This window comes from Oculina patagonica, chromosome 3 (genome assembly GCF_052425735.1).
Source record: "Oculina patagonica isolate OP01 chromosome 3, crgOcupat, whole genome shotgun sequence".
NCBI lineage: Eukaryota > Metazoa > Cnidaria > Anthozoa > Scleractinia > Oculinidae > Oculina > Oculina patagonica.
This window is the reverse complement of record NC_135760.1, coordinates 29,489,147-29,517,054: the sequence shown is the minus strand read 5'-3', so window position 1 is coordinate 29,517,054 and position 27,908 is coordinate 29,489,147. Positions and strand designations below refer to the sequence as shown.

Sequence of the window (27,908 nt, the reverse complement as noted above, 5' to 3'; positions counted from 1 at the left end):
GTTTTTAAAAGAAAATATGAAAATATCTATCTAATGACAATATTTTGACATTATTCCTCTTGTTGCTACATACCACATTTCATACCACTTGATTGCTTACAAACTTTTTTTATTGTTTCTTTAGAGTTAAAAAATAACAACACAGCTAGTGTTACATTTAGCCCAGTCTATGTAGAAAGCATGTAAAGTCAACTCCCTTCGTAACGGACAACTTCGGGACCACCATTTGGTGTCCATAATACAGGAAGTCTGTAACGAGACTTATTTTCAGTAATTCTTATTTGCCGGGACTTCAACTCCTGTCCGTAATACCGGGGTGTCCATAATAACGAGGTGTCTGCAAAGCGAGAGTTGACTGTACACATGTAGAGATGTACAAGTAGTCACTAAAACAACATATCCATGAAATTTAAAATATTAACAAAAATGCAAACACGACATCGTAAAAATTATTTCTAAGTTGTCATGTTTGTTTTTTTGGCCTTTCTGCTGTTTAAGAATGGTAAAGCCATAGACATTTTATGAAATATGTACAAACTAAGTCTTTAATATTCAATTTTTCTATTTTCTTTCTATTACAATACCACGCTGGTGGGCCCATAAAATAATTCTTTCAATGTTCAGTCTTACACTCATTCCCCAACAAATACTTTATTTAAAAGAAAAGTACTGGTAACTCTGTGAATGTGTTTCTTAACAAATTAAAAAGAAAGGAAATCAATGTGAATGAGACAATACTTCTCGATAAAGAAAATTTATGAAAATAGCACAAAGAAAATACTTATTAAAGTGATGACAAAAAATTCTAGAACAAAAAGAATGAAATGACTCTTAAATCTTGTAAAGTTCAATCACACAAGTCGCATTGAAATTTATGCAAGTTAAGTTCGGGCCAAAGGAGGATGAGAGTTGATGAGAGTTCACACTCTCACTCTCGTTTGGCATGAAACTCTCATGCACTCTCATCGACTCTCATGCGCTCTCATCAACTTTGAACATGTTCAAATTTTCACGAGAGTCGATGAGAGTTTGACAGACTTTCATCCTTGTTTGGCCCGGGATTTATGTAGGGTATACACTAGCCGAGACCTTAACACCAGTATGTGGATGAGCATAAGAACCAGACATCTTGCAATGGCAAGCACTATACAGAAAAGCACTGTATTGTACAGAAAGACCCTAACAAACAGTTTTTCGTCCTTAAGAAGTAACAAGAATAGGTTAAACTGTTTAGTACGTGAAATGCTGCTAGAGTGATTTCAGTTAATCCGTGAAATAGTTATTACCCTTTTAATTACTATTAGACACAAATTCCATTGTTTTCTTTTGTTTCCTTTCGACTATTACACACAAACTGGTAGATATTCTTTCACAGGTTAAATGAAATCACTCTAATTAGAGAATTGACACCCCCTCTCTTAATGTCCAATTGGACTCAATTTGAGCCAAAATCTTTGTGTGACATTGCATAATTATTTATTATGTTTATTTTCAGCGACCTATTTCTGGCAGTTATTTTCAACTCATTTTGAACTTGAAAACGGTGTCATGACAACTCCAAGATGTCATACAATATTGCCGTTGATTTTTCATGCTTATGTATCACTTAACCTTTGCAATTAATTTTCATAAAAGGAATAAAACCTCTGTTTCTATGTCTATAGAAACAAAGATCATGCCCACATCATTTCGCTCCCTCAAATGGCTGATAGAACCCTCGCCTGTGGCTCAGCTTAAATCATTTTGGGAACGAAATAAACTGGCCATGATCTTTGACATGAAATAAAGGTTTAATCCCTTAAATGTTTGCTTAAATTGCAAACAACTGTCAGAATGGTTTCCACACTACATTCTATTCACAGTTTACAATCTAATACACACTGGACTACACAATGTTCCTTCGACCCTCCAACAATCAGAGATGTGCTGAACAATCGATTGCCTTTCCCCCATCATTTTTTTCTTGGCCATATTGCAAGTTAACTTTGCACTATCATGACTAATTCAAAGAGCTCTACACAGATGAAGCGTTCTTTGGTCTTTCATGGGTTAATTCCAAATCTCTTGCCAGGTAAACATGGTGTAAGTTGGTGGAGACAGACACTGTGAGAGTAAAGTGAGTTGCCTGTAAATACAACATGCCGCAGAGCAGTGGCTGGGTTTGACTTCCCAATCTCAATAACACCCTAATCCGCACCTCCAATGACCATAGACCATGTTAGCTGCTAATACCTCTTGTACCAACAAACTGTTCAACTTTCCACCCATATACCACTAAACATCCTCACACAGCTTTGACACTTGAACCCTTAACAATATCTTCATAAATTAGTAGTATCCATTTGTTGTTGTACATGTCAGTGTACATTTCTATTAAGTAAACCAAACATACAACACACAGTTACCACCTTCTTAAAATGACAACATCTCTTCACTGTTTTCAGACTACAATATTAGCTGTTCTTTCGCCTACAAACAACACTACTGTGACTCTCTATGATAACTGTTCTGTAGATGATAATAAGCAAAGGCTCTTTTAGCAGCTTTTGCTTTGCAAAGCTCTCAGGTTGTATTGCAGGCTGGAGAGAGCTTGCTTTTCTTCCCAGCATTTCTCAGCTGCTTGATAAGCACTCTTCTGATTTCACACTTTCACTTGTTTTATGCTCCAAAGCTAGATTTGAAGAGACTTGGTAAATGCAACTTTGTGATGTAACAGTTCTGAGATTTCTTTTACTGACTGTTTGTAGCTGGACTGCAGTTTCTCCCAAATCTCTGACACAATGGAAGACTTGGTCTAAAGAACAAACAATAACAGTTTCATTTGCAATAATTAAATTTTTAAGGTTTGCAAGGACATTCTTTGGACACTGAATTTATACATGTATGAGCTTTTTGTCAAGTCAAACAAAACTGTCTGTTATAAGTGTGTTTCCATAGAGTGGGGTTTCATTGTAATTTACTTTTTAATTCCTGTAGATAATGATTATTATGCAAATCAAATCTACAGTTTACAGTGATGCTTGAAAGTATAAGGAGGTACAATGTAAAAGGTGGGCTTCTTTACAGAGAGGACAAAAAATAACACTCAATTTTGTGATGACAAGTTCTTAAACTTGATATTCGCAAGACTACTGCCTTCACTTAGGCTACAAAGTTCTATTTTGATTATTACTACCCAAGAGCATTTACTTTTTTTAAATTTTTTATACCCATTTACCTCATTGTCCAGTTCAACAAGATTTAGTTCCAAAAGTTCATCCGACAACTGAGCAATGTTGACTTCCTCAAGTGCTGAATGCATGGCAGTGATTGAACACTTAAGTGTTGATAGAAACTCCTTGAATGGTTCAATCTCTTCAATCTGATCAAAACAAAACATTTTTTGAAACATTGTCTTTCAAAAACATAGTTTCTAGCGGCATACAGTAAGGAACATAATTTGACTATTTAGACCTCAATTATCCAAACTTTTTTATGCTCTTTACTTTTAACATGATTACTAACAAGGTGTTAACCAAAAATCGGGTGCAACAAAAAGTACAATAATCCTACTTTCAAGATAACCTTGACAAGATGATCAAAGTGTCAATCATCAAAATGATTGTCCAGACTGTTTGCACAAGTCCCCACAATAAATCAGATGGGGTGGGACCTCCATGTTTAAAGAAGAAGTTCATTCCAAAATGGCACTTTTTTCTGCATGCCAATGAAAGTTAATTCCAAGCTCTTTGATGTCACACATACATCGTCAGGCTACTAAGTTACGCCAAGATGGTGGCGGCTGGTTCTCAATTTTCAGACTACTTCAGACAAGGAATTCATAGGGTTTGAATGTTCTTTAGAAGCCGAAATTTTGGTGAGAAACATATCTTTGTATTACTTTTTCGTTGGAATGAAGAAAAAAGTTTATTTTGGAATAAACTTCATCTTTTACAATGAAGGTAATAATAATTTATCACTTTACCATGCTGCACTTTTATGTCGTTTCAAAACAACAAAACATAACAACATTTAAACAACAAATAGAGCATGACCAAAAATTGAAATCAACCATTTGGTCAATTAATGTTTGTGCCTTTAGTACTTACAGTTTTGGCAGGGCCAGGTTTCTTTTTCTTGGCTTTTTTGCTACCTGTGAGCTTCCATAGAAAGCTGCAGCATACAGCTGCTAAAAGAATGACAGAACAGTAGCTCTGCAAAAACAAACAAACAAAACAAATAATAATTACGTACATAGAAATTTGTAGCAAGCCCACTTTTTAAACCTGAAGCACACGGTCAAATACATGTAAGAAGAGAATTTTATAGAGATCATAAACCACAATAAACCATTATACATTTCATTCCCTGAATGACATTCTTTTTGTAACAGTAGAGGTTGTTGTTCATATCTCATGTAACAAGCCTGCAAAATAACAGTTGGTCATTGGAAAATAAATTATTATCCAGGAAATTCTGGGTTTTGGCATTTTGACCAGCAAAAGCTTGGCCTGGTCATGACAATTTCTGACCATGCAGGTGTGATACAGTGAAAAAATCATATAGTTTAAAGATTATGGCCAAATTTGCAAGGCTTGGGCAACTGACTTTCATCTTTGTATAGGTAATCACATGATTTCGAGTGCAATTTGGGATAAATTAGCACGAGTAAATTTTTCAAAGGCTAACAAAATTGCACAAGCCCGTAGGGCGAGTGCAATTTGTAGTCTTTGAAAAATTTACGAGTGCTTATTTATCCCAAATTGCACAAGAAAAATCATGTAATTACTTATTAATAATATTCATGAAAAAATTGCGAGAAAATAACATGCGCAAATCTCGTACAAAAACAATTTATTCAAACTCGGCAAATATCATCACGCATTCATTCAAAACAAGGTCAAAGCCCAAACAACGTATAGGTTCCTCGATGTTTAAAAAGTTTTTAGTCAAAAAATCTGGCTAAACAGTCAAATGAATTGTCTGAATAAAAGATTCTGGGTTTAACCTCTTCCAGATCGATATTTTCTTCTGCTCATTCTACTTGTCGAGCTTTGCTTGAGCGCTCAACTCGACGGTCAGCCAAGTGAAGCTGTTTCGCTTTTCATTTCAACACTTCCTTGGACGAAACAATCCTCTGTCTCGTACAATAGAAAACCTATAAGTTCTGTTCTCTAAGTACAGTGTCTTTCAAGCGATGTTAGCATAACTTTGAGGCTATCTGGTCCATAATCTTCAAAAATGTGTTTGTTGTTTTTGAATTCGGCGAATTCGGCGTAAAAGAATTTGCGCAAGCAAAGCGTGAAGCTTAGTCGGCTTGTAGTTTCGATTTCGTCGGCAATTTCCTTCTTAGGAAACCAGTTATTCCAAAACGACAATGAAAAACCAGTGCTTTTCAGTGCTATGGTATTTACAGCTGTCTTCTGGTCCTCTACTGTGCTCAAAACGCCAGCCATTTTTTTCACTTGTATCCCGAAGCAGATCCAAACTTTGTGCCATTCAAATCGTGTGGAAGCGTTTGATTGGCCCCCTGTGGCTGCCTTTGTTTATTAACCAATAAGAATGCCGCGTTTGTTTCTTTTTCTAGCACTGAATTTCGTCATTTCTGCACAGAATTTCATCATTTCTGCATCGAATTTCCTAAAAACTGCATTTCTCTAAGCCAATCAGATTCGAGAAATTTTTTGATGTATATTATTAGGACCCTAACAAGTCAAGCAATAAATTAAATAAATATCACTATATTAAAAATTGCAATGATCATCGTTTCTTTGAATTTTCAGTTCAATAACAACTAAAGAATCTTATATTCCATACTTTGTTTTACATTGTATGTGCTGTCGTGTTATGCACTTATTATTACACTACTAAAGTCTTGTAATAATCTTAATTACCTCTACCAAGAAAACCAAAGGTTCTAGCACATATCCATTGAACATTGTCTTCTCTCCACTGCCAGTTGTAAGTTTGCCTAAACACTCCTCAGTACAGCCTGGAATAAAACATTCAACACCTGTGACATACTGCATTCAATTTAATGGAAGATTTACGAGGCTAACACACGTTTTCATTTTCTCATTTTCAGCAGTCTTTCCTCAGTCAGTTATGATTTCCTCATATAAATCATTTGGAGATGGATTGAAAACATCATTGGAAAGACACTGAATTACAAAAACATTAATAAGTAAAGTAAATGGTTTTTAGAGAAGCATTGGCTTAACGTTTAGCACACTAGACTCTAGATCAAGTAGTCTGAGTTTGATTTCAGGCCAGCATCATTGTGTTATGTTGTTTAGCAAGACACAGTGGCAGCCTCTCTACAACCAGGTGTATATAAATGGGTACTTTCACATGCTGGGGATAACTCTGGACTGGACTAGCACCCCATCCAGAGGAAGTAGAAGTAATCCTAGTTGCCTAATGTTACTAAAACCAGGATGAACTCTGGTGCCTGTGGGGACCATTGGCCTAATGTAGACTTCACCTTTTTATGGTTAATCAAACATTTTCTTGTTTATAGACATTCACCTTTAAAAATTTCCGTAACTACTTCCAGATTCTCTTGAATTCTTTTCCATCGATCTTTTGAACTGGCATCTGTTGATTTGATCAAAGAAAATCAAACTTAATTAGAAATATCTAACAAATAAACTGCTACAGCTGTATTGGGTTATTCCAGAAAAAATCCACACACCCCCGACGGATGGCAAACTTTTTTGACCCCCCTTCCGCCCGGATTTCCCAGATCGCTAGACCCCCCCTCCCGCCCGGATTTCCAAGCTCAAGAACCCCCCTCCCGCCCGGATTTCCATTTTTTTTTAAGGCCCTAACTGGACACAACAGGCAATAGAAAAGATGCAACCTTTCTTCCAAAAGATCCCTGTTTATTATAATTTTCAAAACTGGGCTAATGTTGCGAATTTTGCTGGTCAAATTTCAACATTTAAAATCAGATTATTTAAACGATCGCACATGTGTTTGTGTGACCTCCGGCACACTCTCCTCGAAAATGCCACTTGTTTTTTCCATCAAACAACAAATGTACAAGATAAGAAATATGTAAGTCTTAAAACTTATATAAATGTAAGAAAAAACACAGTGAAAAAAGTCCTTAATGCGCTAATAAAGAAAAACTATAATTTCAGTTGTCGGTGACAAGGCGGCCTAAATTGGCGCGTGTTTACAAGATCGAGTTCGTGTTTACAAGATTCGAGTTCTCGCTAGTGTGACATTTACTTGAGCTTAGCCATAAAGCCTTTTGAATTACAATAATTTTAAATTTTGTTACCTATATGGGTGTGTAGGTCAACTGGAGCTCTTGCCTTTCTTTCAAAAATTTAAGTTTTCATGCGTAATGTCCACGGTTCTGGCTTTCATTTATAAACTTGTTAACATATCAATCGTAAGACATGGATTAATTCAACTTCAACTTGGAAGTAGCCAAATAATACACAAATTGGGTATACACATGTTAGCTATAGCCAGCAAAGGAGTTCTCGGGTTGGCTAAAATAAACAGAAAAGTGCAGCCGGACCGATCGTCGTTTCTTCGCATTTTTTGAGGATGTTGCAAAGCACGGGCGCGGGTGGCCTGGGTACCGTAAAAATGTTCCAGGCGTTGCATGCTCGGTCGAAAGTGTTTTTTCCGATCGTAAAGTTGTTGTTATCCATTTATCGCGCTGTTTCTTCATGAATAAAAGGATCTATGAAGGTAAACTTGAAGCATATGAGGTAAAAACACCATAAAGTGGAAGACTACAAGACTTTCCGATGCAAACTTCTTCTTTTAAGTGGTAAAACATTTCGATCGAGTTAAAGTTAAAAGTGACCCCCGAGGAAGAATTTTTAGGTTCAGACCCCCCCTCCCGCCCGGATTTCCCGAGCAATTAACCCCCCCTCCCGCGAGAATTTCCAGTTTGCCATCCGTCGGGGAGGTGTGTATTTTTTCTGGAATAACCCATTAGACAGGTGTTCAAACTCCTGCAAATGTTCTTTTGGTAATTGTGAAGAACAGCTCCCGCTAACCGACTGTCGGTCAACTGTCGGCCGACAGGTTACCAACAGACTACCGACAGCCCACCGACAGTTTCCCAAAACAGACATTTTACTACCGACAGACGACCGACAAACGACCGACAGTCGGTTAGCGGGAGCTGTTCTTCACAATTACCGTTCTTTTTACATTACTGTACAGGGGAGGTATAACAATACTCTCTGTCGCCTCATGCTACTAAAATTGGAGTCTGTATGACTAACAAGGCAGACTGACTCTTTAATTCTCATTAAAGTTAACACTGTAGTACCAGAATAAGTAAAACACATTTAAAAGCAAGTTTCAATGTAGCATGTCTACACCAAAACCAATTCTAGAACTATGATCTGTTATCCATGCTTTATCATAGAATCATGTTGTTTAATTTACTTGCTTTCAAGGCAGCTAGATTCCTCAGTTGGTTGTTATTTTTTCCTCACAATAAACATGTAGGAGATGGATTGAGAACATCACTGGAATATCACTGCCTTAAAACAAAGTATTTGTTGTTGACACTACAGCTGTAGCTCAATAACTATTCTTGTCACAGGAAATAATTAACACATTGCAAAGAGGCCTGGCTTGGTCAGCGTTGAACCCTTAATAAATACCGGTAACTGTGTTTTTTTAACCACGTGAAACACTACTTGAAATAACTTCTGCAGTTAAACCCTGTTAATATGACAATGCAATTTGTAGGTATATGAAGTGGAGACTATGGAAAGGATCCAAATTCACAAGGTGTTTGTATCAGACATGAGACATTGAGCAAAACCATTGTCCAGAAACAATGAGGTCTCCGTACTGGTGGCCATAAAGCAGAATTTGACTGCAGAAATGAAATGGCGGGTCTCCCAATGAATAGTAAGAAAAAAGAACACCAAGAAACACATCATTCGATCAGCAAACTACATTGTGTCTTCATCAGTAAGGATTTTTTTTTCCATTTTCTTTTGTGCCTGCTAATACCAAAGAAAAGATGTTCTTGACAACCTGAAAGATCTTAAGACTACCTGTACTTAAGCTCAACGTGTAAAGAGATTCCCACCTTGTGCAGAATAATGCAGATGATGGCATTCATCACACACACTTAGCATGGCAACTAGCACAGCTCCATGCTGACCATCCAAAAACCCTGCTAGCCTGGAGCATGGTGGACCAAGAAACGGCAGCTGTATTAACAAAAAGTCAAACTAGCACAATTATTAAGTGTTTTTTCAGACCTCAAAGAAACTACCAAAAGCACCACACAACAACTGAGCTACCTTACATTGAAGAAATAAACACTCTAGTTACAGATTATTTTGGTTCCTGGCGATGATTTAATATTTTACTTGTACCTGTGATTTTCATTACATATGGTTTACAGGGGTTTCAAAATGTTTTGAAGTAGGTGTCAGCAACTGGAAGAGTAAGCAGCTGTGACATGGCCAAGGTTGTTTGTTGTTTGTTCATTACTATAACTGGAGTAACAGGTTACATATTATAATCAAGAAGCCAGCGGAACCCCCAACAGTTGCCAGCTTGTTTTGAAAACCTTGGATATAACACTTCTTTCACAAACTATATCATATTTTTTTCTAGTTCATGCCCCTTCTCAATAATGCATCTACCAGGCTGGTTGTGGTTGTCCACTTATACAAAATCTTGACAGTATAATTAGTTGTTTCTTAATGAGTTTATTTATACCTTTGCTCTTGTTCCTGGGTGCAAATCAACTTCCTGTAAAATTTCCTTAAATTCACTTATCACTCCTTCCAAAGGAAAATCAGGGACAGCCTCCCCATTGTTCATGGTTTGCATATTCTGTGGAGCTTTGGGTATCAAGGAGACAGCTATTGCCAGGGCTCTCAACACAAGAAATCGCAGTCTTAACCACAAAACCTGCAGTAAATTGCAGTGTGAAATTATGCAAAGATCTGGATGACAAAAAGGTGGCATAGAATACAGCTAACTGCAGTGTGAATGCAGACCTGACCCCGGTTGTTCAAATGACGGATAACGCTATCCACCGGATAAATCATTATCCAGTGCCAAAAAGCACAGATTGTTTTGTCAAAATTTATCCACTGTATATATAGCGTTTATCCAGTGGATAGCGTTGTTCATCCTATGAACAACTGTGTCCTGGAAGATAAAAGAAGGCCTAGGATATAGGGCTAAATGCAGTGCAAGTGCAAAGACCTGGATGATAAAAGGTGGCATAGGATAGGGTGAATGCAAAGACCCTGAATATCAAAGGCTGGATGAAAACAATTAAAATCAAAATTACTGGTAATCAAATTATTTACAGTGAAATGACAAAAAGTAAAATGAAGATGCAAATTGTACAACTCACTTCTTGTTCTACACACTTTGATTCTTGATCCTTTGACAGCTGCCTACAAAGCAAACAAATTGGTAGATGCAAATATTGTAGGCAAAATGCAAATCTTTCTTGCCACAATTCAAAAAAAGGGTAAAAGTAAGGGTACAAGAGGGTAAGAAAGTAACCCCACTTCAATTAACAAAAGAAACTTTCAGTTCAATTCAGAGGCACCTGCTAGTGACAGAGGAGTAATGCATATTATTGAGTGCAGTTAAGTACTGCCATTATGTAATTGCCTAAAGCCTTTCCTCAGCAAAGCTCTACTTCTCCTCATCTTTACAATGCAAGGTAGGAGTTGGATTTGCTTCATCATTGGAAAGGACGTCGCCAGGTACACTGTAAGTACAGTACTACAGTACATCATCTTAGAGGAAGGACACAAAAACCTACATTACTTAATTATTTTCAAGGAATACATGTGCCACACTTCTTAAATTATGTATTTCCTAATTTGCACAATAATTCTGTTGCCGATGCTGTCGATGTTGTTTTCACCACTTTTACGTTAATTTTTGTAATCAATTGAGCTATCAGTGTGTAAATAGATACTTCCATAGTTGGTACCAAATCCAAGCTACCAACTATGGTGCTTCACTTGCATAACAACGATAACAACAACAACATTCAGACCCGCTGGTTAATAGTAGAGTGAGCAGTTACTGTATTCAAAACAAACCTTTCCGGAATATCCCATGTTTGAAGTATTTTCAGATCCCTGTTGTCCTTCAAGTCTTTCATCCAGTATTCTACAAATCAAAGACATTATATAAATTAATATTTATTCCTTTACTGCAGTAGCATGTTTTGGGGGGAGAGTTTTCATGTGTATTGTATAACTTGCAAGTGACAACAAGAATAAAATTAGAACAAAAAATTACTTGCTACAGAGCACTTTTCCAAGAGGTTGTTTTCAGTGAAATGACTTTGAGCATCTGAAAGACTAACAAAACAAAGGTCAGTAATTATTGATGATTTCCAGTATATTTAAAAAAAATGGTTTAAAATGGATAAACAAATCAAAAGATTGTGTACCTGTTTGCCTTAAGGAAGACTTCAAGAAGCATGTTTTCATAATTTACAGTAGCAAAATGAAGAGAAAGATCAAGCCGTCTCTTGAGATCAATGAATTCAGGGATCTGTTCAAAACAAGATTATAGTTCAGTTGCATGTACTGTACTTATTTCTCAAGATTAAACTACACTGCATGGCAAGGAATTATTCAATCTTAATTTAGGTATGTTTACAGTCAAAACAGCTCAAGCATTCCTCTTAAAAGTGAATCAATGAATTCATTTTAATATGGAAATTTTATTTCATTCTTTGCTTAAATATTATTCTTGAAATGAGTTAGGTATTCAGTGTTTAAATAGTGGCCTGATTCAAAACTTGAATGTTGATTGGTTTATTGCCTGGCTTCATATATGTGACAGACACCTGGGAATTTAGCCAGAATTTGCATAATTTTGGCTGCAACTACATTGTAGTCACACACAGTGCTTTCTCATAATTTTGTTTGCACTCACTTTTTTCAACCCTCTCAAAATACCAAAAGAGAGCCTGGTGGAATGAAGAGGCTCAAAAATGCTACTGGCAGAACAGAAACTGGAAAAATATCCAATAAGAGACTCTATCTTATTGTCACTTATTTTCGCAGGACTTAATTTTCGCAATCTTTGCGATTTTCAAAAAATCGCAAAATTAAAGACTTGCAAAAACTTATTTTAAATGTTTTCTATTGTATTTTTATGTTAATAACATATTTTTTGCCAAATCGCGAAAATTAAGTCCCGCGAAATATGCCTGTTCCATTTTCGCGAAATTAAGTTCCCGCGAAAATAAGTAACAATAAGGTACATGGACCTCTGTAGAGCTACGTAACCAATACAAGATTTTTAGGGTTGAATTTCAGCTGTCTCTCAAGTGGAGGAAGGATGAACTGAATGAGCAAAAGGAAACATCTATTAACTCAAAGCTATACTCAGATTAGGGAGTTTACTTCATCTAACCTTCACTTTATAAGAACAGTTTGATGAACATTGTTATCTGACCTTTTCAAACGATCCATATTTGTATGCAGCTATGATATGTTCTGGTGTCTAAAATGAGAGCACCAACCATGTTAACCACTTATTGCTTACCATATAACATCTGAGTATATAATTATACACCTGAGTATGAATAAACTTGCAATATCCATAATTTGTGGATAAAATAAACAGACACTTGTTCTCAACCATTAATATCATCAGTTCCATTAAGAAACAAACAGTTTCCTGAGAGCAGATGTTTCACAAATCATGCAAGTCTGTTCAAACATTCAGTTCTATTTAATTTAATCTTATTTGGGACAAAAATTGAATTCACAAACAATAAAAGCAAATTCTGAAAACGAGGGGACAACCCTTGCGTGATATCCTCAAATATTCCCTAGTTTTTGCTATGTCAGGAATTTAGACCAATAATCACTGCACATGGAAAAATATTTAATGGATTAAATAATGAATACTGACTTACATTTTTCTGATTTCCATAGAAAAATTTTAATGTGTTTAAGTACACAGATGAAGCTGCCTCAAAATGACCAAGAGCTTCAACATACCGAGTAATAGTATACCTGAAAAAAAAGTGGAAAAAAAATGAAACTCACTGAGGTCTCCTTTAAAAGAAACACTACTTTTTAAATAGCTTTTTAGCCTTGTATATACCGGTACATCATCTATAGAGCCTGCACCTTGTGCAGAAATAACTAACTGATGATCAATGGCCTGGCTGTGATTGCAGATTCAATGCTTACCCAACAACATCTTGTTCCACGTGTTTGACCTCTAATCCCTCATACAGTGCTAAAGATGGACTACAGGCACCTGGAACACAAAATATAAAATTACATCAAGGACACTCCAGGAGTGCAGGTGCCACAGACTACATATTGTCAGACACCTTTCCTCAGTGAAGCTCTTTTTCTCCTCATCTTTACAGTGCAAAGTAGGAGTTGGATTTGGTTCATCACTGGAAAGGAAGTCGCCATTTTCTGACCTAACAAAAACTGAACACACATTACTGAAATTATGTGTGATTCTTTTTCCTCAAAAGGGGACAACTTACCCATTGAACAATACACCTTCATCAACAACAGTTTGAAGTGATGGTTGGAAGGACTTGCCTTCAAAGCACTCTCTAACATGATCAGAAGATGCCAGTTCATATCTGTGCTTCCTACAATCAAAGAGTAGCCTTAGCTTATTGTTATTGTTATAATACAAAAGAATTCCAATTTTTGAACCCTCCAGTTTTTAAAACTCCCAAAAACTCAAACCAGAAAACATTAACTTTGGATTTGCTACACTATTTTTAAAATTCCTGATTTCTGGAACCTACTGTACATTCATTTCCCTTGTAGGGTTTAAAAAATATCACTGAAAAGTACAGTGGAACCCCATTAATACGGCCACCAACAGGACATGGAAATTTGGCCGTATTAACGGGGTGGCCGTATTAACGGGGTAGAGTTAAATTTCATGGCTGGTCTACTTCAAGTGACGTCTTGAGAGATACATATCACAATTGTACTTCTAAACAACTGTTCTTAAATAAACATCACGACTGCCAATACACAGTACTATCATTAAAAACTAATGAAGATTAAATCAGCACATTTACAATTCATGCATGGAAAAATGAACAATATTGGATTGAAAAAAGGAAACGTGAACAGGCTAGAAGGTATAATAATGTACATGAGTAACATCAATTTACTTTCAAGTTCACGATATTGAAAAAAAAAATCAGTGACTTTCGTTTGGCTTCTTCTACATTTCAGCCAATCACTTTGGGCATGAGAAATCACATTCGAAAGCGCATTTGTTCAATTATTAAGGGCTATATTTGGTTCTACTCCCCCCTGGATGGGATGCTAGTCCATCGCAGGGAACCCCCCAGCATTATTTCGCCGGTACCCATTTATACACCTGGGTGGAGAGAGGCACTATGAGAGTAAAGTGTCTTGCCCAAGAACACAACACAGTGACCCCGGCCAGGGCTCGAACCCGGAACGCTTGCTCCGGAGTCCGGCGAGCTAACCATTAGGAAACCGCGCCTCCCCCGGGTGGTCGTATTAACGGGGTAAAATTATAAAGGATTGTACAGGTTGGGTTTTCAGAATGTGGCCGTTGGCCGTATTAACGGGGTGGCCGCATTAACAGGGTTTTATTATAAGAAAATGTAAGGGCATTTTGCCGGGACAAACAAAAGTGGCCGTAATAACGAGGTGGCCGTATTAACGAGGTGGCGGTAAGGCGGGGTTCCACTGTACTCAGTTTTAGGTCTCCAGGAGTTGCTACCACAGTGTAGTATTACCTGTGTCACGATTTACTTCTAACAGAAGGTGGGTAGCTAGTTGTGCAAAGTCATCACTGTACTGAAGCTCTGTGGGTAACAGATTCTGACCTGGATTAAAAAAAAAAGACAAATATCATGAGAGAATGTTTGAATAGCACATCAAAACTATTTGACAGTTGTTGTACATGCTCCCATGCAGTTTGTTTACTGACCATAAACTAAGCCATCACTGTGCTGTTTCATATATTCCTTTGAAAGTGCAATCTTTTCATCACAGGAAAGAGAACAGTGGAATCCTAGATGTCTTGAAATCTGCTCAATGTTTAGCTTTCTCTGCATAAGTTTTATCTGTGAAGAACAACAGGTAAAAATCTTTTAATGAGGAAACACCAGAAACACTCAAATGGTAAGCTTTGTAAAATTTCCAGGTTCAATTGCTGCATTTTTTTTCTTTTTTTTTATTGGAGGGTGGGGGGGAGGTGGCTTTTGTTAATGGTTTTTTATTAATTTTTGCCCACACACTGTACTTTCCAGTCACATATTCCACGTACTTCAATGGTCCCTCACTTTCCCCTTCCCCCCTTTGCTGACAGGTAACAAAGGTTGCTGACTGCAGTTTAGTACTTCAGGTTATTAATAATAAATAAATTTATTATTCTAAACTTAGGTAATTGTGTACTGCACATACATGAGATGAGTCAGAATCTTCATCACTAATAGATGGCAAGGTAGACTTCAACACTTCCACAAACTGTAAAAACAAGCAAACAAATGTTACATGTACTGGTAAGTAACCAGGGCTAAAAAAGAAGTGCCATCTGGTCATCCAGGACAATAGATTTTCCTACCAGTCAAGTAACTTATCATGCTCCCATGCCACTCGGCAAAGGCGCGGGCAAGTCATCTGCCAACTAATTCATACCAAAAAGTCAACCAAGACAAGCATGCAACAGCCCTAGGCAATCAAAATTTGAGAGTATTGATCATTTTAACGGTATAATTTTAACTAAGGCAGCCTATCTACAATGGAGGTCAAAAAGATTTGGGTCACTTGTGAAAAGGAGAGTTGATTAGCGAAAGAGATACTTCAAGAATTGTAATAGTGGAATCTGTATGCGCCCAAGTCCCCAATTTCCCTTTCCCAAGCCGCCCCCCCCCAATCCCCCAGGCAATGACAAACATATATGCCGTGATCTTGGTGTGTGGTATGGTCAATTGTGAACATTGCTTGGGGGGAGGGAGGAGCTAGCAGTCATTTAGCGCACAATTTTACCAAGTGTACATGTCCCAACAATTTTGTCCCCCATTGTAGTTAAATCTGATTAAAAAAGCAAGTTAAGTCTGCAGTCAGGCCCACACCACCATGTTTGTCGTGGCTACTCATTTCTATCTTCTTAATCTTTTGGTGATTGTGACACCAAGGAATTAAAAGTTCTGCTCTTTGTCTTTGTGAATAGTTTTGTATTTCTGGTCAATTTTCACTCTAAAACCTATTATTTCCCTCTAGTTTAGGACGCTGTGGTTCAATTTTACCCTTGGTATAATTTGGTATTTTTCTTTGTTCTGGTGTATGGTAATATGATAATGAATATAAAACAAAGGGAAATACCAGATCAAAGGTAAAATTGAACCACAACATACACAATGTAAAAAAATTATGTTCACTTAGTAGTCCATGCTCATATATGTCCAATGTAATTTGTCAGCTATTAGCCAACAAAAACTAGCCGACTTCAACATTATCTGTTAGCGGCACTATTCAGTACCAGAATGCTAAAAAAGGCTAGCTAGTGAAACAGAAATCATTATGAAATCTTAGACTTAAATAAGTACCCTAATATGGTTTGAAGTTCATTGATTAAAATAAAGACTACAGGTAATATGGTTTTCAGTTCCTTTAACCCATTGGCTCCCGTGCCGGCCGTAACCGGCCGCGCGAAAACCACCCCCCCAAATTCCCGTGCCGGCCTCAACCGGCCGTAAAAACCACGTGTTGACAAAAGGCCTTTCCCTCCCTCCCTGGAGCTTTTTTGGTTCTCCTATTGTTCTATAGATAATAAGGGCAAATAAACCAATCAGAATCCGTTTTCTGCGCATATTTGCCCCCGCAGGGTTTTGGCCCAGAGGCCAAAACCCGAGGAGGCACCCTAGGAGTCCCCGCGTGTATACATACAAGGACAAAGAATATTTGTTGAAAAAGTAAGAAATGTGTTAGTAATGGGCGAAGCGTTCTCGATTTGACGAAACTAGGCGCGCACGGTCGTGACGGGTAATATTTTAGCAAGCGCGCACGGTGGTGTCGGGAACTTGCAACCACGAGGTCGCGTTTCGTCACCTTCGAGCTTCGCCATCTTCTAGCAGCATTTCGTTTTCCGGTTTTGGCTTACGCGTGTTCACAGATATGTTCGAGCAGTTTCTCTGCTTTGGTTGTGTTAAGTGATATTTGAAGCAGTTGTTTATAGTAATATCATAGTAATACGTCGAAAGATTTCGAGCAATTAGTTTCGTGTTCTTGGCTACGTGTACGTGTGTTCCAAGAGCTGGTTCGAGTGCTTTCGGATGTTTGCTGTATCGTATACATCTTTCAACGAGTAATAAACAAAAGCATGAACTTTGTCATGTAATACAAGGTAATTCGTTTCGCTAACAAACTGTCAGATTATTTGATCCAAAGAGTGGGTTGAATATAAAGGTTAAAAATTGTTTTCTCGAATCCTTGAATGTGCCATATTTTGTTACTCGTGGAATTTTTGGGCTTTTTGGCCTGGAAATTATTGTAAGTTATTTTGAATGTTATAAGCCCGGGAATATAAAGCTTGCGTGTTGTCACCACGAATAATGTGTTATGTGTTATTTCCGCTAGGAGTTAGTTCCGCGCGCTAGGTGATATATTCGACTTGAACTTGTGAATATTATTTTGAATGTTATAAGCCCGAGAATATAAAGCTTGCGTGTTGTCACCATGAATAATGTACATGTGTTATGTGTTATTTCCGCTAGGAGTTAGTTCCGCGCGCTAGGTGTTATATTCGACTTGAACTTGTGAATATTTTTAGGACGCAATAGAGTGTCTCTGCAGCAAACAATGTCGGTCGTGACGTACATTGCACAGTAAAAAAAAGAAGTCTAATTGTGTAGTCCATCGGCATCAATAATTAAAAAAGACAAAAAGACTCCACTAAACTTAGAATGATGTAAAACAAATTATAAAAAGGCAGGGGCAGCTTTATAGTGAGAACTATTACTAGTTTTAGAGATTTCTAGGGGTCCTAGAAAGGAGGTTTTTCGCCTTTATACGTGCGTTGAAAATGTACAAGAAAAGCATGGCGCCTCGCGGGATGTATTTACAAACTTCTAGGGTCTTGTTTTCCGTTCTGGACACAGAGAAACACCTTTTTTAAGCTAAATATGGAATGAAAAAACATGGATCGATTTTAAAGTGGATCTAAAATGGAAACTAATGGATAACAGAGTGCTAAAACTGCTTTGGTGAAGAAATTTTTCTCTCCTTCGGCTGCCAAGATTACCTCGTGTCATGGCGCTTCTAAAGTGTTTTGACTACAATTCTCGGCCTTGATCACGGTTTAATGCAGCTTCTCAAAGCTTCAGAAAGCAAAATGGTAATGTACAATATTTGCTTCGAACTTGAAAGGAATTTTTAGGAAGATCGGTACAGTGATTGACTAAAAAATGCCTTCCAAAGCCGTCGCACTGAAATAAAACACTTTCACTTCAGCTCGAATATTTAATTTGAACATGGTGCATGCGGAATATCACGGCTTTAAAATTTGCGAAATTTTAAGCTTTTTTAGACATTTATTTGCTTCATCGTGAATGAGAATTAATCTTAAACAAACTTTCTTTCAAGTTTCTTTCATTTGTCCAGCTTTAGTTTGGAATTTTAGGCTTTTGAAGCGAACAGATTTGATGTGCACGCGGTGTTATCTGATACGCATCTCTTTCGGCAGACTTGCCGTCGCGTTGTTGATTTAGTCGCTAAGATTTTAATTGTGTTTTACAACCTTCAACGCGAAAAGATTTACAACAGTACTTCAGAAAATACAAACAAGTATTTTTATTGACTTTGAGATTTATAGAAAGCATTGTGAGTGTATATTTTGTGGAAGGAATTCTGTTGTTTTGCAAAGCGGTTTTGCTCTATTTCACAACATGATTAGCAAATAATTTTATCACTTCCAATTACCGCTTTTCTGTACCAGGATATACTTCATTGCTGTTAAATTAATGCCAGTAACAGTTTTACATAACATATGCCAACATTTTATCAGAGTTTTTTTAAGATTGCTTTATGTTTTGTTCAAAGATTTCGTGTTTTTGTGAGTTTTTAAATGACGCGCGGAAGTGAATAATTTTTTTCCTCTGCCTTCAAGCTTGGTTTGGGATCAAGTTCTTAAAGCTGATTTCCAGTCCGTACTGCGCAGACTCGGGGTTTGTTTTCGTTTTTGTTTTGAATTCGTTGAAACGTTACACTTCGGTGACAGCATACATGAAGTTTATTTTGTCCGCCATTACAGTTCGTTTGGTTCAAGAATTTCCGATGAGCTGAAACGTCGGTTTGAAATAGCGTCAAGGTTCCTCTACTCGTTATTATTTGTTTTGCAATGATATCTGGCGTTAATAATGAAGAAAAAGGTAAGTTTGTCGCGGAATTTCTAGTTTTGCTTGTAAACATTCCTTCGTGTTGGGCTCGCATAAACATTGCAGCCGAGATTGCGCAGTACGGACTGGAATTCATCTTTAAGGTTGATAAACATTTAAATTCATAAATTAGTCTTTTAACATGTCTAGTTGCATTAAAAGTTTACTTCAGAAACGAATTATTTGTCTGAATTTACTGCGCATATGGTTTATTTTTTCTACTCGCACGTCTGTGTTAAATGCTGTAAAAGAGCCGGGAATTTGGGGGTGGGTGCGCGCGTAAAACCTTCGGGAGTCAATGGGTTAAGGAGCCCACTTATGAGAGTTTGGAAATAAAAGAAAAGTCTCAATAATACCCTTTGAAGTGTTGGCGGCTGCTTATGGGAATATGGTGTGAAGTTTATTGATTAACATAGGATTGTGGCTTATAGGACTTTCAGTTTCTTTGTGGTGTCTACTTATGGGAGTTTGGAAATAAAAGAAAAGTCTCAATTCTACCCCTTGAAAGTGCTTGTGGCCAATAATTTGCAGGAATGACTGTAAATACAGAATTGAAAAGGGAGTTCAAGGTGGCCATAAGTAGAGCTGTCTGTAGTTAATGAGTGTCTGTAATGAGAGCTTTGACTGTGACTAGGTTAGTAGCTGTTGATTCAAGCTAAGAGATGTCTATACAAGTGTTCTATCAATGTCCCATTACCTTTTCTCTCTCTGATGTTTCTTGAAGATCTAGATACAAATAAGGTGCAAGATCCCAGAAACAACAGGTTTTGTCTCCAAACCGTTTAAAATATTCTATTAATAAATCTACAATGGAACTGGAATCTGAAAAATAAAATAAGAACAAACTGGTGAATTTTTTACCCCAAAACTATAAACATTTTGAAAGACCATGTACTAAACAAAGCTTAGTTTAACTTAATAATGAATCTGTTTTTTTTTTTCTTGAGAAAGAAGTTGAACACCCCAGGAGCCAGGTCAAAATATTTTAACAACAAGGAAGTCAACAAACAAAGGTGGTTGTGGCTCAGGAAGATTTACATGTAACAAATTTAATGCAAGATCCATCATCTGTGATATAGTTCCTTTAATCCTCAAGGCATCTGTAAACTAACATGTACTTGTAAATGTATTGCTGGAATATCAAAATTATTATACTTCCAGTTAAGGGTCAAGTATGCATTAACTGATCTTTTTATTGTATGTATGTAAATAAAAAGCATTAATCAGGGAAGATAAGACTCACAAAATAGTATAATTTTTCTTATTTTACTTATAGCATAAGAACTTACTTTGTCTTATATCAGAGTATATACATTCTTGTCTACAAAGCTTCTCCAATTCTAATTGTGCTAAAAATGGTCCTCTGCATGCTCTATTTTCTTTGGACTTCTCACATTCAATAACAGACGCTAAGAATTTGTTCATCATTTCCACAGAATAGTCAGGAAGTTCTCTAGAAAAAATAACATGATAACGTAAGAAAGAGACATAATGATAGCCTGCTTCATAAACAAATAATGTTCAGTACAGTCAAACATTGGAGTGAGGAAGACAATCCCAGGAGAAACTGAAACACAGTCAGAGAAGTCAGTGCTTGAGCTCAATGACCCATCAGGACGGAGCTTATCCCGGTTGCCATAATTATCATGAAACGTCTAGGAGTATTTCTACTCCCCCCTGGATGGGATGCTAGTCTATCACAAGGGTTACCCCAGAATTAAATTCACCAGTACCCATTTATTTTTTCCCAAAAAAAAAAAAAAAAAAAAAAAAAAAAAAAAAAAATAAAAACAATACACCTGGATAGAGAGAGGCATTTTGAAGGTAAAGTGTCTTGCCCAAGAATACAATGCAGTAACCAAGACCAGGGCTCAAACCTGGACCCCTTACTCCTGAGTACTCCAAACCAACCATAAGGTCACCACCCCTCCCATGTAAAACCCTTTTAAACACTGCAGAATGTCCCCAAATTGGCTTACTATCTAAGGCTTAACTGCATATTTGTTATGCACATGTAAAACCTTATCCACAAAAAGTGTTAGAACAAAACTTTTCTGTGACATAACTACATTACTGCATCAAATTAAGTATAAATTTTATTACGTTGGCTGAATGTATATATTGTGAATTAAATTTATCTTTGGTTTAAAATTTTTCAAACCAGTCTGATTTTAATTTCCTTTTGTTTTGTATTATGATAATGAATTTGAGACGATGAAAAATAAAAATCAAACTGGTTTGAAAAAAATTATTTTAAACCACAACATAATTTATATTCTCAGGGTATTATGCACACAGCATCAGTACGTTAGTGCTTGGAGGTTGTCACTCACAGGGTTGCAGTGGATGTCTCCACCAAATGAATGCAACATTCAAAGAACCTATCTTGACGCTCTGGGGCCACTACTTCATAGATATAAGGCATCTTTGTCATTTAAAATCAATGTAGTTCACTATAAATGTAGCTGTGGGCATTATTTGAGCAAGCAGAGCTACACATTTATTTGGTGTGTATTGAAGAAATGCACTCAACAAAACTTACTCTGACTCATCGCCAGCTTTCCAATTTTGTTTGATTAGTGAGAAAGCTGAGGTGAAGTAGGACTGATAGTATGACCACTGGTCTGGCCTGAAAAAAAGATCAGTCTCAATATAATATAATATACTGTTATTGCTCATTGGCCTTGACAAGGTTAAATCACTCTTACAGACTCTACTCCCAACAAGAGTACTTGATTTCAATTTGCTGAGAGCAGGTCAAAGAGTTTATTAGGGAGAACCTATAATGTTTCCATAGCTATGAAGATTATCACTCTTTGGTACTTTTAATAGGCTTTCCTTTTGCCTTTTGCATGTGAATGGGTTTCTAACTGAATGAAAAAGCTGTTTACAAGTTTGTTATGTTCAAAATGCTTGTTTTTACCTGGCAAGACTAATGATTGCAAAACAAGAAAACCAAACTTTTGTCGAAACTACCAGAAATGAAAATCACATGAATTCCCATGCAATTAGGGAATGAAGGTACTTACCATATTTTCTCAATTAAACGCCCCCGGCGTTTATTTCAAACTTGGCTTGGTGAACCCGGCGTTTATTTGAAGCCGGCGTTTAAACGGGGCCCGGCGTTTATTAAAGGACTGCAATATTCTGCCAATTTTTCAGGTTGATTTATTGTTACCTATCTTCGAGGCCAAGGGGCAGTTTGTCAAGGCAGGACAATTTTTTTCTTCGTTCTCCCCGAAAACTGTCCCTGGGTATCCAAAGGTGAAATTTCCCAGGTGCATTATTACGGATTGGTAGTTTATGTTGCAATCAGATTTGACAAGAATAATTTACTTTTAGCTTGACCTCAAATAAACGCCGGGACTCGAACAAACGCCCCCGGCGTTTATTTAAAAACTAGCAATTTTGACCTGGCGTTTATACGAGGCCGGCGTTTAATCGGGGTCCGGCGTTTAATCGAAAAAATACGGTACAAGTAAAATACATGTCTTTTAAAATTTCGCAAACTAGTACATAATAGGGAACTATGCCCTTACTTGCAAAAAATATATATAAATATCTGAGGTGACCGGTTGACTATTATTTTCATTTTTAACTTAAACTCTACAGGCAGTTTAAATATTTTAAAAATAATTAACTAAAGGAGATTTGCACAAGGGACAAATAGAACTCTTGTAATAGAAAATTTCAGAATTCAGTAATACAGTACTTGCAAGTGTAATCAACTGATAAAAGTTCACAGTATTAAAACTGCACCTCTTCCAAATAAGTTTCTTGAATGCCAGATTTGCTTCCTGCCATCTGCAGAGCTTGGATAAATAAATGGCTTCTTTCTCTTCTTGTTCATCCATGTAACTAATTAATTTAACTGTGAAAGAAAAAAAAAGTTATGTTTATATTGTCACTTCCAATTATACTTTAACCACTCCAGAGTTCATTATGATTATATTCAGTGACTCAATGTTTGTCCAAGGTTGTAATGTGTCACATTTTTTCAACTCTTTTGTTGGTGTTGGATGTCATGATGAAACACTCTCTCTTATGCATGCATGTATTTGGTAAATACATTATACATGCAGTACATCTCATGTGATATTTTATACATGCATACTTACCAGCTAAATTACTTCTAAGAACACCAAGAGCCTTCTCGTAATGCTCCAGCTTTTCTAAAATCATTAAATACAGGCGAACTTCTGAAATGCAAAAAAACAAACCAGAGTTCTAAGGAAAGCTACCTCCATGTTAATTGACTACATACAAAATGTAAAATGTCTGTTATGTGCAACATTGACGCATGAAAAGTATCTGTAACAAAGCCCTCCTTATTTCCCACTCAATATGCTATATAACAACTATAACCCACATTCTTGCAATGCTATATGTGTACACCATGAAAAAATGACAAGGTCTACAGGAGTTGAAAAAACCAGTAATATGTATTTACAACTGTAATTGGAACTGTAACTGCATCATAAGTAGCCAGAATCAAACTGTAAGTAAGAGCTATTGCATTGTAAGTATTATATCAAATGTTATGTTCTTAAAGTAAGGACCCCCTGAAAGAAGCAACCCTTTTAAACAACGAAACAATGGAGATAACAGATTCAACAGGCTGCAACTAACCCTTATTCGCCAACTACTTGGTTTTGAGGTAACAAACATTCTTTTCAACATGACTTATCCTTTTCAACATCTACATGTATAAACATATTAAATGGAAACTTTTTTTCACTTTATTACGACTTTATAAGATGGATCAGCTCATCTGTGGAATTATTTGAATTTAATCAACAGAGGGTCCCAATCAAGCCTGTACCTGCTTCTGCATCAATTTTGTTTTCATTCACAAACTTTTCAACCATTTTCTCTGCCAAAGGAAACAGCATGGTTTTTCCAAGTTTCTCATCACTAGCCATTAGAGCCTGAAATAATAATATGTTACATGCAGTCCTTGCAAGTCATTAAGACAGACACATTGTAAATGGAGATCATTGACTATAAAAACCAGGCATTTAAACTGGCTGACAGCCATCACCCTAATTATTTTTTTCATTCAACATAAAAATTGAAAATGTTATGGTTATTTCAAATCTTTGCACACGTATGTCTTTCAAGGGTCCAAACATTTTCGCAGAGAACATGTTATTTTTGTGTACCTTAAGAATTGTATTAATTTAATGTAATGTTACAGATAAAAAAGGGGTCTCAGGTCAAAACTCCAACAAGTTTGAATACCTGGGTTGACAGATTAATAGAAACTTTCTGCTGATTTGGTGAGGCTCACATCTATTGACCTACTGGAATTCCTTATTGACACCTTTGCCCACTGGGCAAGCAACAGCTTCTTAAAGTTTCAATAATAACCAGAAAGCCAAAACCCAAAACCCAAAATCTTAAAACAAATTAATTTAATTTGTTTCCATTTTTTTTTCAAAAATTTGTCATTAAAGGTCCAAAGTTATCTTAATACACATGATGGGAAAGACAAACTACTAGTACCTGCATGACAATACTCATCACAGCCCAGAAGTAATAAGGATTCTTGGAAAACAGTTTATAAAGATTCATTGCAGCCTGCAAAGACAGTATTAAACTAAAAATTATATTTCTGCACCTTCATCAATCATGTAAGCATTAACATATACATTTACCTGATTGAAGAAAGGTTGACCCATGAAAGGCTCAAACCATAAATGATAACACCGCATAGAAAAAGGGTAGAGAGCATTGGTAAGCTTAATAATATTCCATTTATTTCAAGGCAATGTTTTCTTTGAGAGCTTTAAGAGCATGATTTATCCAACCATTTATCCAACATTTGGGTCGCATCATTTATACCCGTAGTTTAGGCTTTTCATGGCTCAACATTATTTTCTTCAATCAGGTGCATATGTCGTGGTTTAAATTTTATCTTTGGTTTTAAATTTTTCAAACAAGCTTGATTTTGATTTTTCATTGTTTCAAATTTGTCACAGAAGATGATTACTTTTTCCGATTTCCCAGTTAACATTTGGGTTGTATCGTTTAGGCTTTTCATAGCTCAACAATCAGGTGTACATGTTGTGGTTAAAATTTATCTTTGGTTTAAAAGTTTTCAAACCAGTTTGATTTCATTTTCCATTGTTTCAAATCATTATCAAAACCTGAAACAAAGGGGGGAAAATCAACCTGGTTTGAAAAATTTAAAACCAAAGATAAATTTGAACCACATATACACTGTACAGTATAAACTGTAAAATTAATGATTACAGTACAAAGTTTAAGACCGAAATAATTCTTTTAAGTACTGATTGTAATCATAAAAGTACATGAAACAGGTAAGCCATTCCCAGGGATCTTCAACAAATAATATTGTAAAATGACAGATATTTTTAAACATTTTATACATAAGCAGTGATTTAGCCAACATCACAACTTTACTTATAAATCAATACCACTGTGCGTTTTAGTTTTGGTCAGAAGTCAGAATGCCAAGTTGCAGGTATGTTTATTAAGTTGGTGAACAAGAACCTGTAAAGTGCCCTCTTTGAGATACATTCCATGCAACTCAACACAGAGAGATCGACATGGAGCTCACCTTTTGCTGTTTTTTGTAATCTCCTATTCTGACGTATGCCATAAATAGATGTGAGTACAATTCTTCATTGTTTGGGTTCTGCTTTAAGGCCATCTCATAAATACAAGGGATCATCTCAGCTAGAGAAAAAGATAACAATCTGCTTAACAAATCAAGATTTGACTTTTTGGATTTGGGGTTAGCTCTATATAGTGGGGAATTTAACAAGAGCAGAGGCCTGTCTGGTCAGGCATTTGACTATCAATGGAACTTTGGTCAGCAATCTAAACTAAAGGATTTGCCATCCACACATTTACCATAAATATGTGTAGGCAACAGCTCATTCCAGCTCTGATTTATAAGGGTGTCTAAAGCCCTAACCAGTGGGGGAACCTAACACAGGGGAATTTGACCAAAATGTTTTTAAAAATTAAGTGCTTAGGGCTTTGTCCCAGGAAGTGAGAGGGGGAAGATGGACACTAATACATAACATGGTTGAGTGACTGGGAACATCAGAATTATCCCAGGCAAAACCCTTTGTACATAATGTAGGGTTGTTCAGTTCCTTCACATAAACCTACCAGTGTGAAGCTGAGTTTTGGATAGTACATGTGCAGTCAGGGATCAGCTTATTATCATTTTACCAGACAGTATTCACACATAGAATAATGCAGGGACTGCAGAGCCCAGATGCTTTCTTAATCTAATTATTTGGTTGATAAAAAAAGAAACCTAATGATCACGGCAGTTGTTCAAAGGGTGGATTATGCTATCCACCTGATAAATCACTATCTGGTGGATAAAAATAAATGGATAGCGCAGATTGTTTTGTTACGACTTATCCACTGGGTAGCTAATATTATCCACCCTTTAATCAAATGGGCCAGGAAGGAAAGCACACCTCTGGACTGTGCATGTTTCTGGACTGTACATGTTTCCTCTCACAAACTTACTCAGTCAGAATATTTACCCCCTCCCCCAGTCCCTTCCAAATGTCCTGGGTATGTGTTATAAATCACCTTGTCGGTTTGAAACCCTGTCTATTTCAAAGGAAAAAAAAAATAAAGAAAAAAAAAACCTTGGATGGTGAGGCCTCAACCCTGTCTATTTTCTCTCAACCTCTGAACAGACATATCTAACTATAGGCCACTTTCTTTGGACCAACTCATTTACATGTCTTTCTTGGGAAGCCATACAAGTCAACATCAAGGAAATAGCCAGCTATGCTGTAATTAGTTTGGGGTATATCAAAAGGGTATGTTAATATTAAAACAAAAAATCAGTAAAAGAGAACCCTTACGTTTTTGCATTTCTCTGTAACAAATTGTCATCGCTTGTAGCGTTGGATCGTCGGCCGGTTTAGCTTCCATTATTTCCTCCATCAAAGTCTCGCTGTCACAAGTCTTTCCTGATCGTAATAAAGCCAGTCCTTTCAAAGCCTGCAAGTCATGCAAAGCATTAAATGTACCTTGCTACTAGTCTGGTGTTTTGCTCATGTTACATATTCACTATCCATAGTTGTTCAGTGTGTAGTTAATACCTTAGCGCAGTGCAAGTCCTTTTGCTTCTTCAGAATTTTATCTGCAAGTTGGATGGCCAGTTTGTTGTTCATGCTGTCCAAAGCATCTAAAAATACAGGACATAACGATCACTGAATCATTGTAATTTAAATTACGAACTTTTTAAGTGCAGTAAACGAAAACCAATACCATAAACAGGCCGAAGCCGGCGTTCGTTAACATCGACATGGCGGGAAGCCATGTTGAATTCGGCTCACATGCTTTTCAAAAGTGCGCCCGAAATAAATAGTCAGCGGCTTCAGCTATTAAAAAAAGTAGGTCCGTAATGTGTACATGTGGCAGTGAGAATATGTTCTCTGCTGTGCTATGTTGTGTTTTGTTTAGTATCGATGTCCTAATCTAGACTACGAGTACTCTCTATCTTTTCTTATCTTTTTCTTTGTAATTCCCT

The 27,908-nt window shown here is 36.7% G+C and overlaps 1 protein-coding gene across 1 annotated transcript; it reads right to left on the bottom strand.

The window, feature by feature from the left end:
- Window positions 1-92: 92 nt before the first annotated feature.
- Window positions 93-27,717, bottom strand: LOC144647423 (N-alpha-acetyltransferase 25, NatB auxiliary subunit-like). Its single transcript, XM_078507225.1, has 29 exons — window positions 27,647-27,717; window positions 27,478-27,563; window positions 27,238-27,376; window positions 25,959-26,077; window positions 24,881-24,955; window positions 24,198-24,303; window positions 23,494-23,574; window positions 23,135-23,246; window positions 21,918-22,004; window positions 20,665-20,828; window positions 20,073-20,197; window positions 15,405-15,467; window positions 14,929-15,064; window positions 14,735-14,824; window positions 13,484-13,594; window positions 13,173-13,242; window positions 12,893-12,992; window positions 12,427-12,474; window positions 11,411-11,514; window positions 11,257-11,318; window positions 11,055-11,124; window positions 10,349-10,391; window positions 9,700-9,894; window positions 9,059-9,182; window positions 6,508-6,576; window positions 5,874-5,971; window positions 4,089-4,193; window positions 3,218-3,361; window positions 93-2,794 (listed from the first exon to the last, which is right to left on the bottom strand). Exons 1-29 carry the CDS (start codon window positions 27,696-27,698, stop codon window positions 2,672-2,674), a joined length of 2,901 nt encoding a protein of 966 aa, XP_078363351.1. The 5' UTR covers window positions 27,699-27,717; the 3' UTR covers window positions 93-2,671.
- Between the last annotated feature and the right edge of the window lie 191 nt (window positions 27,718-27,908).

Coding starts and splice junctions, on each gene's coding strand:
- LOC144647423 (XM_078507225.1), bottom strand. CDS start 27,698: ATGGCTTCCCGCCATGTCGATGTTAACGAACGCCGGCTTCGGCCTGTT. Junction 24,956..25,958: donor ATTACAAAAAACAGCAAAAG/GTGAGCTCCATG, acceptor CTGTCTTTGCAG/GCTGCAATGAATCTTTATAA. Junction 13,595..14,734: donor AGAAGTAAATCGTGACACAG/GTAATACTACAC, acceptor CTTTGATTGTAG/GAAGCACAGATATGAACTGG.